The 17,629-nt window shown below is 31.4% G+C and overlaps 1 protein-coding gene across 6 annotated transcripts in view; it reads left to right on the forward strand.

Moving 5' to 3' along the window:
* Positions 1-17,629, forward strand: part of LOC114330581 (protein TANC2) — a 632,990-nt gene that overhangs the window by 453,381 nt on the left and 161,980 nt on the right. For 2 of the 6 annotated variants that reach the window (XM_050645528.1, XM_050645527.1), the window contains exon 2: positions 13,587-13,885. The exons of the other annotated variants lie outside the window; for them this stretch is intronic. In XM_050645528.1, coding sequence (XP_050501485.1) covers positions 13,837-13,885 — 49 coding nt within the window. In that variant the 5' untranslated portion in view covers positions 13,587-13,836. The remainder of the gene's footprint in view (positions 1-13,586; positions 13,886-17,629) is intronic. 6 annotated transcript variants of the gene reach the window in all.

Below are 17,629 nucleotides of genomic sequence, written 5' to 3' on the forward strand. Positions count from 1 at the left end.
TGCTTGTATCATTTGAAATCTCAAAGAAATTAGTGACAAAAATTTTATTTGTTAAAGATAATGTCCTACAAAATATGAAATATACGTGGGCATGTTTTTGCTCAGATTTTGAATTGTAGTGTAGACTTTGTGTAATTTAATATCACAATTAGTTATTGTCCTTGTGGGGAAATGACATTATACACTCACAGACAAAGATATTGCATCTTTTGTTTTTGAAATATATATTTTTCCTTTTAAAAAGTTGTGTACTTTTTATTGCTAAATAAGTTGAGCTGGACTATCCTACGTATATTTATGGTCAAGTAACTTGCATATTGTAGAGTCTCAACTAATTTGTAGAGAAATTAATGAAATAGTCTGATTTTGCCTATAACATTTAATTAGAAAGAGAAACAATAACGACAATATAACAATATTTTACGGCAACATTGTAACAATTTAGTACCTAGTATTTCCTCCTCTAGCTTTAATGATTGACTGCATCCTTCTAGGCATTCTCCGCAGAATATCTTGGATGGTTTCTTGCGGAAGTCGATTCCATTCTTCCTATGCAGCAATTCTTGATTCTGCAATTGAGTTTGTAGCTGGATTTCTTGCTCGTATACGTCTTTTTAGAATGTCCCATATACGTTATATGGGATTTGCATCAGGAATGATTGGTGGTCAGTCTAAAGCCTCAACGCCAACATCCTCAAGATATTGTATGACTGTTCCTGCGATATGTGCACGGGCATTATCATGCATTAGCACAAAGTTATCATACCCAACGAAGCTGACATAAGGAAAGACATGTTCTTGAAGGATGTTTCGTATGTACCAGTCAGCATTCATTCGAGTATTCACCTCAATCAGCTCCGTACGACTCTCCCATCTAATGCCACCCCCGTAGCATTATGGAACCGCCACCAAAGCTAACATTTTGTACAAGATTACATTCTGCGAAACGTTCCCCAGACCTTCTGTATACTCGATGACGTCCATCTGGCTTCCATAATTGTATCCTCATTTCATTTGTGGAAAGAACTCTTCCCCATTGATGTTCGTTCCAGTTAACGCGGGCTCTTGCAAAGTGCAACCTTTGAGTTTTATGTCGTGGTAGAAGAAGTGGAACTCTGGCAGGCCGTTTTGGATTCAAATCAACCTCTTTAAGTCTTCTAGTCACAGTTTTGACACTTACATTAACTTGTTTTGTGATCAGTAATTCATTTTTGAGATGGGGAGCTGTAAGTGTACGATTTCGCAAAGATTGACGTCTTAAATATTGGTCTTCTCTTGGCGTTGTACATCTTTTTCGTCCTTGACTAGGTCGCCGTTTGTATTCTCCAGTCTCATTGTGTCGCTTTACTATACGAGAAACAGTCGACTGATGGATATCCGCTATCCACGCAATATCTTTTTGTCTGTAACCCTCATTTCTTAAAGTAACAATTCTAACACACACTAACTCGCTTACATGTGACACATCAGCAAGAAAATTGCAGAATCGAAAAATAAAACTCTCCAACTGACATATTCTAACTGACATTTCAACAAAGCAAGAATTGTCAAGTCGCCAAAGCACACTTTCCATACTATGCAGTGTTTGTTAATTTGTGACATTATTGCATTTTCTGTTATAAAGACTACGTTTAATCATTTATAGTCCGTTCTTTAACGGTAAAATATTGCAAAATCTCTAAATTTTAAAGAACCGCTTGGATTGTCATGAAATTTGGCATACACATAGCTAACAAGTCAAAGAAAAAAAGTGATATTGTGCCGATGTGCTTTTGCCCTGAGGGTGGTTTTCACCCCCTCTTGCGGGTGAAAAAATATTCGTCCAAAGAAAGTCAGGAAATGGATAAACTGGCTAATTTTAAGTAAGTTTTGTTCTATAGAGTTTTTTCACTAAGTCAATACTTTTCGAGTTATTTGGCAGTGAATATATTCATTTTTTCAACAAAATAACCACGCTTTTAGACGGTTTTTCGCAAATAACTCAAATAGTAAGTATTTTGTCGAAAAAACATTTTTAGCAAAAATACAGCCTGTAAAAATTTAAAAAAATGGTGTATACATCACGTCTCTACACCTAGTAGAAACAAAGTTATAGCTAATGAAAAATAGGTTCATATGTCAAATTCCAAATGGAATACTTTACCGTGAAATAAACAAAAATGAAGCACATTTCGGGGAAAACTCATTACAACTTATTTAAAGTGTTTAAAAAAAGCTTCATTTTTGTTTTATAAAAAAAATTTCTAGCATCAAAATTAAACAGTTACGCTCAAAATAAAGTTAGTCCCTTTTGGTTTTGGTAAAAAAATCGAGAAAATCACCCCCTAATTAGTATCTTAAATGAACTTAATCGTTACGACTTCACAAGTTTCTTGACTCGTGTAGATATATATTGTTTATATGATCTGTAAGTTTCATTGGTTCAAAGTCCTTATTATTGAAAGGGCTGAAGTTAAAAGGGGTTGAACGAGTCACTGATCACGAATGTATGCAAATTTAGGAACACCAAATCTTAATCAATTTTTGTCTAACAGAAAAACAAAAAAATACATGATATTCAGAAAAGCAAATCTGACTTTTTTTTGTTTTTCGAGATTTTTGGTATCTCTAACAATTTTTACGTTATTTAAAAAAAACATTTTTCAAAATTTAAATTTTTAAAAATTTTATTTTGAAACCAAATTTTTTCAAAAATAAGCACTTTGAATCGATGAAACTTACAGATCATATAAACACAATATAAGTAAAATAATTTGTGGAGCGGTAACGATTAATTTCATTTAAGTTGCTAATTAGGGGGTGGTCTTCCCGATATTTTTTGCAAACACAAAAGGGACAAATTTTATTTTGAGCGTAACTTGCTTAAATTTAATGATAGAAACTTTTTGTAAAAACAGAAATAAATCTTCTTTTAAACACTTTTAAAAAAGTTATAATGGGTTTTCCCCAATAAGTGCTTAATTATTTGGATATTTCACGTCGAAATTACACCATTTTTTTTTTACTTTTTATAAGCTATATTTTTGCTAAGAACGTTTTCTCAACAAAATACTTACTTTTTGAGTTATTTGTGAAAAACAGTCTAAAAATGTGGTTATTTTGTTGAAAAATGAACATATTCACTCGCAAATAACTCGAAAAGTGTTGACTTGGCGAAAAAGCTCTCTAGAACAAAAGTTACTTAAAATTTGTCAGTTTACCCATTTCCGGACTTATTTTGGACATATATTTTTTCACCCCCACGAGGGGGTGAAAGTCACCCCCAGGGCAAAAGCACGTATCGGCACAATATCACTTTTTTTCTTTGACATGTAAGCTATACGTATGCCAAATTTCATGTCAATCCAAGCGGTTCTTTAAAATTTAGAGCAAAAACCGTGAAAGAATGGACTATTATGTATCTCTAATAAATTAAAATACATCAAATAAATAAATAAATAACATAAATAGATAAATACATAAATAAAAAAATACTTAACATTTCAAAGATGAAAAATAAACAAATAATAACGATTGAAGATAAAATATGCAATATTTTTGTCCGTGAGTATACTTACAATTTTTTTTAACTTACCTAACCGAATTCTAATATCCGGAATGGTTCAAATATGGACAAGGCTAAAAACAGATGTACATTTTTTTAAATTCCAAGCAACAGTTTTCTAGTCGGCTGCGAAATTCTAACGCTTTCATGGACAAGACAATAAAAATAGTCCTAGGTTTTGTCATTGTGAAACAGTGGCGTGCTGGCCATATAAATGGATCGGTGCAATCACCGAGAGGCCGCGGCCTCTTAAGGCCGGTCAAATATGTTTTTTTCACAAAAAATTTTAGATGTTACAAAAAAATATTTTTTTAATTTCTAATCGAATGTTAATTTTGCTAATAATATTAACAAAACATTTCAAAAAATTTCAATTTTTTTTAATTGTAAAATAGGATTTAAGTAAATGAATAAGACTCTATATACCCACATAAATAGTTTGCTATAGATAATATTTATTTTCATACATACAAGTATATTTTTTATAATTTTCCAATTTCCATCAAACATGTATATACTCTGCAGAATAAAAAATGAACAAACGTCTTACACATGTTTTACCTAATTATTGGAAGTACCTATCGAAAAACGATTTGATCAAGACAAATCGTTTTATGATGATATAAGCACTCTACCTCTAGCGCCTTTAACGGGATTTAAATCATTTAAGTACTGAAAAATTAAGAAATTTTTATCCTACTATATCTGCGACTGCAATTAGAGAAGAATTCGTAGATTTTGCTGATAAATGGATTGTATTAAAAAAATAGGATTTTGTAAAATACTGAAATTTTAGAAGATCGAGTTAATGATGAATATATTTTCAGTCTACAGAAAATATGAAGGATGATATTATTAATTTAAGTGATAATGAATACGAAATAACAAATGACAATATTGTTGATATCGTGAAAACTTCACCACCGTGTGTAAAGGTTGTATGGCTTGCTGTTATGCTGTTTTGCATAAGTACAACTTATATCAGTGTGCTTATCCAAATTCAAATGGCATATAAGCATTTACTAACTCTTTCATGGACACAAGTATCTTGCGAAAGAAGCTTTTCGACGTTGAAATACATAAAAAATCGGTTAAGAAGTAGTTTAACACAAGATCACTTGGAAACATTTTATGCTAATGGCTATAGATACAGAAACTTTTTATGAGCTTAAAAATGATGAAATAATCGACGAATTTGCTCAAAAATAATCTATTTTAACACGGAAATTATTGATCGAGAGTTAAGCAATTATTTTATGAAATAATTGCAAAAGAATGTTTAGATTATTGCGTTGTATTAACATTTTAAATATTGTTAAATTAAAGTATTTGCATTGTACTTGTATATACTTGAAAAATTCTCAAAATTTTATTTTACTTTTATCTTATTTTACATCAAATTCATATTATATTATTTATTCAGCAAATCATGGTTTCTGCCTTACTGCATAAAATATTGTCATACATGTAATTTGTTATTAATTTGTAAGATTGCTTATTCTTAAATAAAAAATATACCAAATTAAAAAAAAAATCATTGAATTCAAAGTTTTATGTTTGATTTAAAAACAATTTATATTTTTGTTTTTCGATTTTATAAATAATGAATAAAACATCCTGATAATAGAAGGTAAAATGAGGATGGGAGGCCGCTTTTCTATAAAATCACCGGGCCGCTTGAAAAGTTCCAGCACGCCACTGTTGTGAAAAAAGACGATCAGAGCCAATACTCCTCAAAATCAATACTACTATAGGGAAAATGATGTCCCAAATAAACTTTATACTTTGGTGCGATTTTGGGTGCGTACAACATTCAAGAAGATCTCGTTACCAATCGTTGATCAGTAAAGGTATTTAAAATTGATCTAATTCGACAAGACAATAATTATAACTGTAATTAGTAATATGGTAATATTCATGTCATTGAAAGCATTTACGAGCTATTGGTAAATATACATAAATACTTACTTATTTACTTAAGCCGTCCTCTTGTACCTTACGGTGTCGAGGTAAGTGGAGAAATCAGACGTCTCCATGCCTTTCGGTCAGTAGCTAGTCTTTCTGTTTCTTTCCACCCAATATTTCTTTTTACACAAGCCTTTCCATTATTTGCGTTCCATGTTTGCTGGCCTGCCTCTTCGTCGTTTGTTGTCGGATGCCGCTTTCCATACCCTCTTTACAGTTCTACCTTCACTCATTCTCGCCATATGTCCGAACCACGATAACTGTTTCGTTTCAAGTCTGTCTAAGGTCCTTCCAATACCGCACCTTTCACGTCTTTCATGTCTTCATGTCTTCACCTTTCATGTCTTCATTTCTTATACGATCACGTCTGATCACTCCGGATACCGCACGTAAATATCGCATTTCGCATGCTTGAATTTTACTATACATAAATAAAAAAATATTTATAAAAATGATTAAATACACATACAAACAACATCAAAAGTTATGCATTACCTAAAATTATGCTTATTTTCATAGTTGATTTTTTCGTGAACAGATTAACCAATTCCGCTAATTTTTTTTATTATTTTGGAATTTTCTTTGGTATTTACACAACTGAGCTAAGGATTACTCAAACTTCTTTTTTGAACTTATACCGGAGGGAAGACAAAAAATGTTTTTCCTTTGTTAAGTTTGAGACACACTGTAGGGAGGACAAGGTATAAGTATGGGTATACATCGAAATCTTATTGTAGTCTTACGTTTTGTGAACATTTGGTTTTTTGTATATCCCTGATATCTTTAGAAGCAACGAAAATGGACGGTTTTATTCTTTAACATGACGTGTTTTAATTGAAACAAAACTAAATTATTAATAGAAAAACAGTTAAGTAACAAAACTTTCAAAACGGAAAGGCACGTAACGTTACCAATTCTGGTCGACACCTTAAGAGATATTTGTCGACCAAGTGAGCGGTATGTACAGCGCAACATAAGATAGACGAGATTGTTTAAGTAAGACTTAGTGTAAGATAAGACATGACCTTCTCACGTATCCCATGTTGTCAGTTAAAACACATAATATATTAAAGAGTAAAACCGTATAGTTTCTTTGCTATTAAAGATATCAAAGAAACTAAAAAATAAAATGTTCACAAAATATGAAACTACAACATTTTGATGTATGCCCACGTTTGTACCATTTCCTCCCTACAGAGTCTCTCAAACATAACATAAGAAAACATTTCTTTTCTTCCACCCGGTATAAGTACAAAAAGAAGTTTGAGTAAACATTTGTCCAAGTGGGTAAATACCAAAGAAAAATCTAAAATAATAAAAAAAACTAGCGGAATCCCTCATTCTGTTCATGAAAAAATCAACTATGAAAATGAGCACAATTTTAGGTGATGCATAACTTTTGAAACTATATTTATAGTAGCACAACCATTACTAGTGAAATTAAACAAGCGATATCAAAAATGTGTGTGTGTTTATGTTTTATTGGCACTGGTTTAAGCAACCAACTGGCCAGTCAATGTGTTTTGAATTCTCTCTTTTACAAAATATATGCTTAGTATCTAAATTTAAAACTATTAGTGCTACTGTTTTTTTTTACTCTGTTTTTTTTATTATTTTTTTTATTATATTTTTTAACATTTTTTTTATTACATTTTTTATTTTTTTTTTAATTTTTTTTTTTAGTTTTTTTTTTTTTTTATTTTTTTAGTTTTTTTTTTTTTTTATATTTTTTTATCGCGCTAAGACCTAAACCCGATTCAACCTCGCGGAGGTTTAGATCTTAGTAACTTTTTATTTTATTTAATTATTTTTTTTTTTTTTAATTTTTTTTTTCTTTTTTTCTCAGAGCTTTAATTTTAAACAATTAACATGGTTGTACAAAATTTTATAAACATCTAGATTGTTTGATTGTAAAAGGTATATAAGATTAAAAGGAAATTGTACATTAATTTGAACTAGATTGGCAAAAAAGTTTGATATTTCAATAAAATGTAAAGGACATTCTAATAGCATATGTTGTAGATCAGCTAGCTCTCCACATAAACATTCATCATTATCTACAAGTCCTATTTCTCTTTTGTAGACTGGAGTCAGACAGTGATTACTTCTTATTCGACAAATAGTTTTGATAAAGCCTTTGTTGGAAACTTGATTAAACCATGTCTTGATGGGAAGTGTAGGCTGGATTTTTTTGTAATAATTTCCTTTGTCTGAATTATTGTATTGTTCCTGCCATTTCGTCCGTTTGATAGATCTCATAATAGAAATTATGTCTCCCATAGGAAGTTGATAAGTATGCAGAGTGGATTCCTTCGTTGTTGCTTTTTTAGCCAGATCATCTACTATTTCGTTGTTTTTTATACCAATGTGTGCTTTTATCCAACACAATATTATATTTTTGCCCGATTTCAAAGCTTCACTGTTCATTGCTATGATGTCACTGATGATATAATTTTCTGCAAAATTATGTACATTGTATTTCAATGTCTTTACAATGCTTTGGCAGTCTGTAAATATAACATAATTGAGTTCTTTTTGATTAATACATATTTTGTATGCTTCTTTGATTGCAATGAGTTCAGCTGTGAAAATTGTCATTTTATCAGGTAATCTGTTGTTTATTTTTATACTTTTTTGTGGGTAATATATAGCATATCCAACTTTTCCTTCCATTTTTGAACCATCCGTATATAATTTCTGATAACTCCCCCAGTTTTTTTGTACACACTGAAGGTGGTCTATTTTAGTAAGGAAGTCTGTCGCACGAATATTACTTAAATGACAGTTAACTGGAGATAAATAATCTTCATAATTTAGCTTTCGAGACGAGCTTTGTTCAATTTGGTGTATGTTGCCAATGGAATTAGAAACGTTGAGGAAGCTTTCCACAACTAAAAGCAGTTTCTTTTTTTCCCAGTAATAATGAGTTAGGTATGAGGTGGTTAAATGAACAATTTTATTTAATAGCAGTTTATCGTTAACCGCTGTTTTAACTATAAATTTCTCACTTAGGTATTCCCTGCGTAATGAAAGTGGAGGTTCATTAAGCTCACATTCCATGACCAATATAGGTGTGCTACGAAGATAACCAGTGCATAACCTAAGTGCCTTATTTTTGATCCTCTCGATTTTTTGGAGTACAGAGTTTGATGCTGAGCCATAAAAAATAGATCCATAGTCTAAGATTGATCTTATCAAATTTCTGTATAGTAATATTGATATGTTTGGATCAGCTCCCCAGTTACTGACACTTACAGTCTTCATGATATTCATTGCATTTTCCATTCTTCGTAATATGTAATTTGTGTGTTCTTTCCAATTTAATTTGGAGTCTAAAAATACGCCAAGAAATTTTATTGAAGTTTTATAAGGAATACTAGTATTATCAAATTGTAGATGGCTTTGAGGAACATATCGTTTTTTAGTGAAGGTAACAATGGTTGATTTACTCTCTGATATTGTTAAGTTATTATCGGTAGCCCATTTTTTTATAATATTCAATGTCGATTTAAGGTAGTTATTACATCTATCTATTGACTTATTTTCTGCATATATCGCAACATCATCAGCGTACTGTAGGATTTTTATGTGTTGAGGAAGTTTAGTTTCTAAGTCAGCAGTATACAGTATATATAATATAGGACTTAGGATGCTACCCTGAGGTAGTCCCAAAGATGTGTATCGGGAGTTAGATTGATCTCCATTTAATCTAACGTGAACTGCTCGATTAATGTATAAGTTAATGATGTTCCATGTTACTATCTCGGGTATTCCTATTTCCAACATTTTCGCGTATAGTATGTGAAGATTAACGTTGTCGTAAGCCCCTTTTATATCTAAGAACAAAGCACTAACTGCTTTCTTATAAGTAAAGGAACTATAAATGTCTATTAAAAAGTGGCAGAGGCTATCTTGTGTGGATTTACCTTTTCTAAAACCAAACTGACTTCTTGGTAATAGGTCGTTCTTTTCTAGCCAAAATTCCAGACGGTTTTTAATAAGTCTCTCATATGTTTTTAGTATACAGGAAGCCAGACCGATTGGACGGTAAGAATCCCAATTCTTTGATGATTTTCCTGGTTTTAAAACCGGGATAATAGTGTAAACGTGCCAATCGTCAGGAATCTTTATGCGGCGCATCCAAATTTCATTATATATATTTAGTAGTGCAGCCTTACCAATTCTTGAAAGATTTGATAGCATCGAGTAATGGATATTATCGGCACCTGGTGCTGAATTTGAGTTTTTCTTCAACGCAAAGTTTAGTTCAGTGGCAGAAAATGGTTTGACTAGGAAACGGATTGGTTCTGGATAGTCGTACAGAGCATTTAGTTGTAAATCAGGAATTACTAATTCTGCAGACGGCGGTGTGATATTTTGATGGAACTCTTCTATCCACGAAGCTTCCGACAGAATAACAGGGACTTTGTTCTTTGTTTTTCTATTTTTTATTCGGTTAACTTTTGACCATACATCTTTAATAGGGACTGACCTATTTAGGGATCCGACATAATCTCTCCAGCTATTTCTTTTAGTTTGTTTAGTGATCTTCTTGACATGTGCATCATCTTTTTTATACTTAAGTAGGTTTTCATGGTTTGGATTTTCTTTGAATATACAAAAACTTTCCTGTCTTCTTCTGACTGCTTCTTCACATTCTAAATCCCACCAGTATTTTCCTCTGGAAGTCGGTTTTTTTATTTTAAATTTGGGGATGCAGTAGGATGCAGTTGTATTTATATTGTGCAAAATTTGTTCATAAGAATTTATATCTTTAAATTGAGAGAATACATCTTCCGAATACTGTTCATATAATTTCCAGTCGGCATTCTTTAAATTCCACTTTTGTGAATATGGATTATATGTATGAGTTGGTTGATCCTCTAACTCTACTCTTATAGGTGTATGGTCTGAACCAAATAGGTCTTGAAGTGTTTTCCAAGTGATCAGGTGGTTTAAGTCAGGAGTACAAATGGTCAGGTCTATTGCCGATTTCGAGAAGTTCCTAAAGAAAGTAGGAGAGCCATCATTTTTGAATATTAAATTATTATCGTCTATACAGTCCATCAAGATTTTACCTTTCATATCTGTTTGGTTGTCTAGGCCCCAGGCAATGTGGTGAGCATTAAGGTCACCTCCTATTATAAATGGTCTTTCTATAGATGTTATGAAATTGTTCCATTGTTGTAACAATAACTTGGTTCCTGGGGGAACATACATAGATATAAATGTGACAGTATATGACTTAAACTTTATTTTTATTGCTACTTTATTGACGTTTATTAAATCTACTTTCATGGTGACTTCCTCGTAATATAGGTTTGAATTTATTAAAATTGCTGAGCCACCGCCAACAGTTACTGAAAAGCGGTCGTCTCTGACAATATTGTACCCGTGAAAGTTATAATACTTTTCTGGTTTAAATCTAGTTTCTGACAATAATGCGATATCAACTTTCTGGTCTTCTAATAGGTGGATAAGGTTTTCTCTATTAGAGTTAGCCGATCTACAATTCCATTGACAAATTACCAATCTATTCATTATTATATAAGAGAGAACTTAAAACTGATTGAATTGAATTTACTAGAACTGATTTTTCTGGAATTTCAAAATTTTTGTGATTTATATTAGAGATAATACTTGTAACTATATTTGATATTAATTCTGTTAATTCTTTTGATGGTTCATGTATTTTAGATCCTTGTTCTGGATTAAATGTAGATTGATACGAAGAAGAGGTGATAATACCACCAGGTCTGTTGGACATGGGGTTTAACTTTATTATTTTTTGATGTTCCATTGTTACTTGGTCTGGTGAGGAAGAGATAGGTCGTTTGTATTTTGGTGGTTTTATTATTGTATATCTATTTGAAACTGAAGGTAGAGCGAACTGATTGGAAGATGTTTGAGACGTGGACAATTGAGTAAAGGAATATGAAGAGGATGGTGCATTCATATTTGGAGTTTGATGAGAATTTATTGAGGAATTATTGGCTGCTATAGATGCATAAGTTATCTTAGGAAAGAGTTTAATTGTTTCCTTAAAAGATAAGCTGTTTTCAGACATATAATGTTTTATTTTCTTTTGGCGATCAAATTCTGGGCATATCTCCCATTCATTAGTGAAGTGTTCACCTTCACAGGATAGACATTTTTTGTTAAACGATGATAAAGAACAAGAATCGGAAAGGTGAGATTCATGACACTTAAAACAGCGAGGATTACTTTTACACTGCTTACTCATGTGCCCATACCTATAGCAGTGGTAACAGATAATTACCTTTTGCTGGTATTTTTCAACAGTGTGTAAGACATGATTAATTACTACATACTTTGGTATATTCTGGCATTTAAAAGACACAATAACTGATTTTGTTGGATTAAATATTACTTTGTCATCTGCTACTATTTTTCTTGTTATTCGTTTCACATACTCAACCGAGAATTTGCAATGGTGATCAAATTCCTTTATTCTATTTTTAAGATATTCTTCCGATATATCTGAATCTATATCCCTTACTACACCTAGTTTAAACAATTGAAATTTTGGAATGTATGCGGTCAGATTTTTTTGAATAAGGAATTTGGAAGTAACTAAAGCATTTGCGCTACTATAATTTTTAAATGAGACCCTAACTCGGTTGCGTCCGATTGAGTCAATTTTTTTTATATAATTGTCAATTTCTGGATGTAACGTAAATAGGATCTCGCCTATTTTAACAGCGTTTAATTTTCCTGTAAAATTTAAACTGGAGTTTTCAATGAAAATGTAAAAAGGTCCTAAATCAATTTTTTCGTATAAATAAACAGGCCTGGTTTTTTCTGGTTGATCTGAGTTTACTAAAGTATTTTGTTTTTCATTAATATTGTTAAGATTAATACTACTACTTATCTTATTTTGAGGCTGGTTGGGTAGAAATCCATTTAAATCTTGTAAATCACAGCTACTATCCATCGAATTCTCAATATCAGGCGGTTCGCCTCCACTAGATGACTCCATAGAGGAGTTTTCAAGTAACGTTTAACTTATGAACACTTTCAAAATGTAAACTAAATAAGGAAAAGTTTAACAAAACTAAACAAACTAAATTAGAACGGTATAAATCAAATAATCCGCCAAAAATTAATATTTTTCGGAGAGATTTCCAAATTTAAATTAACTTTGACAATTATTTTGACGTATGTATTGCGATATCAAAAATGAAAGTCAATAAAGCACCGGGAGATAATAGAATAGTAATACGTAAGTCAAAAATAGAGGCAAAACCCTGTAGAAAAATAACCCTCAAAGAAGATTTCAAAAATGAAAATAATATGAGCTCCTTGAAGAATGATGAATTGGTAGAGGTGGAGGAAAACCGTAACCTCAAAGATACCCATACATTACTCCTATGGATTTCCCAATATGGAACATGCTTAAAGAACACAGTTTTTGCCGCATACGATAGAAAACATCTAAGATTTCAAATATGTATTGGATCATAATAGAATTGGATATCAACAATGAAAATTTTAGGATGCTCGCTCGCATTATTAATTCGGTCAAAAAACGTTATTTGAAGTGTTTTGAACAATGAAAATTTCAGGATGCTCGCTCGCATTATTAATTTGGTCAAAAAACGTTATTTGAAGTGAAAACGTGAATGGTGATTATTTTGAACACTCATTGTAAATACATATTTTTGTGTAAGGAAATGAAACCAAAATTTTGTGTTTTTTTTCGAAAAACTTTCTTTTTGCAAATTTGCCAGCGCCAGCTGTTTTATGCTCACCCCTGTATGATATTAAAATTAAAGACCATCTTAAACAGACAATATAGATTTAAGAAAATTTACAAATAATGTAAAATCACAAAAGTTCAATATTACTTGGGAAATAAACATTTTATTCGATTTACGCGATAGAAAAACTAAGTTATAACGGATAGTTGCATGGGAACCGTTCCTCATATATTATACAAATCTCCTTAATGGACCTAATGGATTTTTCGTTGTTTCGCCTTGGCCTTTTTCAACTGGGACCCATTTGTCAAATCCTCCCTCAAGACTTGACCGCAACTTTTTGCTCTCGATTCTAGGTAAAACCAGAAATCCCACGGTGCGGCGTCCCGTCTTTATCTCAGAAGTCGCACAAAAGAAAGGAAATATCATCTAGTTAAATTGAAAAGAGGAAATTAACTATAAGTGCCATAAAGTAGGTAGAACCATATATCAGAGCCGGTGTGTGCGTTGAATAAGTTCAGTGGCCTTAAGGCTACCTACGAGTGCAACAACATCAATATGTAAGCGAGAAATAAGAAAGAGACTATATGCAGTACACTCGGAGATATGTCAACCGCTCAGAAACTTGGTAATGGAGTTAGTCTTTCTGAATTAGGTGAGTAAAGTTTTCCGAAAGTAATATTCCTAGATCTTAAATTATTCATTTTATATATAGACCAGGGCGCATCTGTAAAAATATTGGTACATTTGGACGTTGAGAGGTGACTCAAATTTTTTTGCAGAAATTGCTTAAAAATATCTCAAATAATAATATTTGAGTTATCCTCCCTCTCAAAAAGGTCCGGAACATTGTTTAAATAATCAAAATATCAAAAAATGAAGGAAAAATTCGATTTTTTTCTTCATTTTTTGATTATAACTTTAAAAGTATTCATTTTCGAGAAAAGTTGTATTGACATAAAAGTTGCGTTATTAAATTTGCTACAATATATAATTGGTTAAATATTTAAAAAATAGTCACCCTTGTTGCAAAATAGCAATAATTGCGAAAAAAACCATACAAAAACAAGTATTTGCATTTTACGTTTTTCAACCATTTATGCTACAATTAGTACCTTCATATTTCACCCAGAAAAACTTTATGATATAGTAAAACAATACTGTAAATTTTATTAAGATCGGTTCAATAGATTTTGCAAAATAAATTTTGCAATCCAGCTTTCGCAAAAAAAATTCATTTTTTCAAAATGTTACAGGACTGAAACTAAAGCAGGTAGCAAGTTAAATTTTTTTTTTCGTATAGAAGTGTAGTGTACCTTTCATTTGCAATTTGCAAAATTAAAATCGGTTAACTATTACGGCGTCAGGAATTTTTTTTAAATAAACATTAATTATTGGTGCTGCGCGCAGGACAGCGGATAGTTTGCTCTGATTGGGCATTCCAATGACCTTTGATAATGATTGATACATTTTAATTTTTATTACATTTCGATATAAATAAATAAATTTGTTTATTGCAAAATAAAAACACATACTCTATTTTTTGAAATAACACTTTTTTTTAGCAAAAACTTTCTTTGTTCATATATTTTAACTTAGAGAATAAAAGTTTATTATTTTTAAACATAGGCAATTGTTTAAACAATATTCCACAAACAATAATAAAATTAGTTCGATTTTTGTGGAAATAAAATATTAAAATACAACAAAATATAGAGTAAGAAAATAATATATTAGATAAATATTGGAAGAAATTTTGGTGGAAATCAACTAGTGTGATTCGAACACCGCTGTCCTGCACGAAGCACCAATAATTAATGTTTATTTAAAAAAATTCCTGACGCCGTGATAGTCAATCGATTTTAATTTTGCAAATTGAAAATGAAAGGTACAGTACACTTCTATAAGCAAAAAAAACTTCAACTTGCTATCTGCTTTATTTTCAGTTCTGTAACATTTTGGAAAAATGAATTTTTTTTGCGAAAGCTGGATTGCAAAATTTATTTTGCAAAATCTGTTGAACCGATCTTAATCAAATTTACAGTATTGTTTTAATGTATCATATAAAGTTTTTCTGGGTGAAATATGAAGGTCCTAAGTGAATCATAAATGGTAGAAAAATGTAAAATGCGAATACTTGTTTTTGTATGTTTTTTTCGCAATTATTGCTATTTTGCAACAAGGGTGACTATTTTTTAAATTTTTAACCAATTCTATATTGTAGGAAATTTAATTACGCAACTTTTATGTCGGAACATCTTTTCTCGGAAATGAACACTTTTAAAGATATAATTAAAAAACGAAGAAAAAAATCGAATTTTTCCTTCATATTTTGACATTTTGATTATTTAAACAATGTTCCGGGCCTTTTTGAGAGGGAGGATAACTCAAATATTATTATTTGAGTTATTTTCAAGCAATTTCTGCAAAAAAATTTGAGTCACCTCTCAACGTCCATCTCAAAACAGATGAGCCCTGGACTAATACATACTTTGGCTTGTAATGGATTGTACCCCTACAGGGTGATTATTTAAAATACAACGTTTTAGTTGCATTTACATACATACATAATCGAAAACCTCTTATACCCATAGGTCTCGAGGTGTATAAGCTCTCTTAAATTTTTTCTACAAACTTACCCCACTCTTTTCTGTCTCCAGCTAGTTCCTTCGCCTCACTCCATGTCTTTCCTCTTTCTTCGAGAATCTCGTTTATGCTATTGTTCCATGTTTTTCTTGGTTGTCCTCTACGGTTTTTCCTATGTTTGTCGCTTGCCATATCTTCTTCATCTGTCTAGTTTCGTTCATTCTGATCATGTGTCACCACCATTTCAGTTTCTTTTCTTCTGCTTTAACCTTCAGTGATGTCATTCCTATTAGTTCTTGTCTAATATATTCGTTTCTTCTTTTGTCTGTTCTTCTAACACCCATACTTTCCTCAAGTATGTATTTTATTTCACTTACTTGCAGTCGCTGTGTTTGTTTTTCGTCGTTCGTTTGGTTTACAATCATTTTAGTTTTTGTTGTTATTTCTTGTCTGTTCAAGAAGTTTTTGTATAGTGCATGATATATTCTAGTTGCTGAGTTTATTCTGGCACCAATCTCGTCTTCTTGTGTCCCATTATCATTCAAACTTATCCCTAAATACTTGAATACTTCTATCTGTTCTGTTTCCTTCAATGTCACTACCATCACTTTATTTTCTCGGTGTTTACTCTTAAGTTGTATGATTTTAATTCTGTCCACATTGTCATGTTCTTTCGAAGGTATTTTTTGTTTTTGCTATAAACATTATATTGTCTGCAAATACGCATGCTTCTACTTTGACTACTTGCATGTTTCTGTATCCTGCAATATTTTTTTTGTTTTTTGGCAAGCAAGCTTTTATTACTTCGTCCATCGTGCTTATAAACAATAATGGGCTCAATACACCACCCTGTCTGACTCCATCGTTATTTTTAAAGATTTTTGAAGTTCTGTTTCTTGTTCTTACTTGGTTATTAATAGTTTCATACTACATACCACCTTCAACAGTTCTTCATCTACATTCTTCTTCTCTAGGCTCTGCCAGATTCCTGTCCACCATATCAAACGCCTTTTTTATATCATATCTAAGAATGCTAAATAGATTTATTGATTTTGACTATAGCTTTTTCATTTATTTGGTGCAAAGTAAAATGGTGGTCTTGCTGGTCTAAATCCACTTTGTACATCTGCTAGTATCGTTTTAGTTATTATACCTATATAGTTTAGTTTAGAACTGAATTCGAAATCCTTCGTAATTATTGACCGTACAAGTATGTTGTATAACACTAAGGAATAGTGTTAAAATGTCGGGAATGCGGTCTACTAATTAAATTGAAACTGCATTTATTTCTGGAGTTCGATATTCGTTGATTCTTCTTCACGAACATACTACAAAATTAACGTAACAATTAGATACAGCCATAACATTCACATTATTGGCACTTGTAAAATGTTATATTTATTTTGTGAAGCTAATTTTATAAAACAAACATATTTATGTTGTTCTACGAACTTCCGAAGAGGCAATGATTTCGGTCTTTTTTATCACATGTAACATTAGAGTCAATTAGTTTTATTATTGAGCCAGTTGTTAGATGTTTTAGTTTTGCAGAATTTAAAAATATTACAATAAATGTCACGTAACTTGCGACTTGGTATCTGTCTTATAATTAATTAACTTTTTGATTTTGTTGATGTGGTACATTTCAAGAAATAGTCTTTTTTATAATTGTTTTGTAAATGTTAAATGTGTGGCCTGTTGTGGTGGAATGGTTGCTACTGCATAATAATTTTTCTGTGTTGCAATCATATTTTTGCGCTGCGTTATTCTTTGTTTAACTACTGCGATATATGCCCTATACATATACTGCCCA

Source organism: Diabrotica virgifera, chromosome 3 (genome assembly GCF_917563875.1).
Source record: "Diabrotica virgifera virgifera chromosome 3, PGI_DIABVI_V3a".
NCBI lineage: Eukaryota > Metazoa > Arthropoda > Insecta > Coleoptera > Chrysomelidae > Diabrotica > Diabrotica virgifera.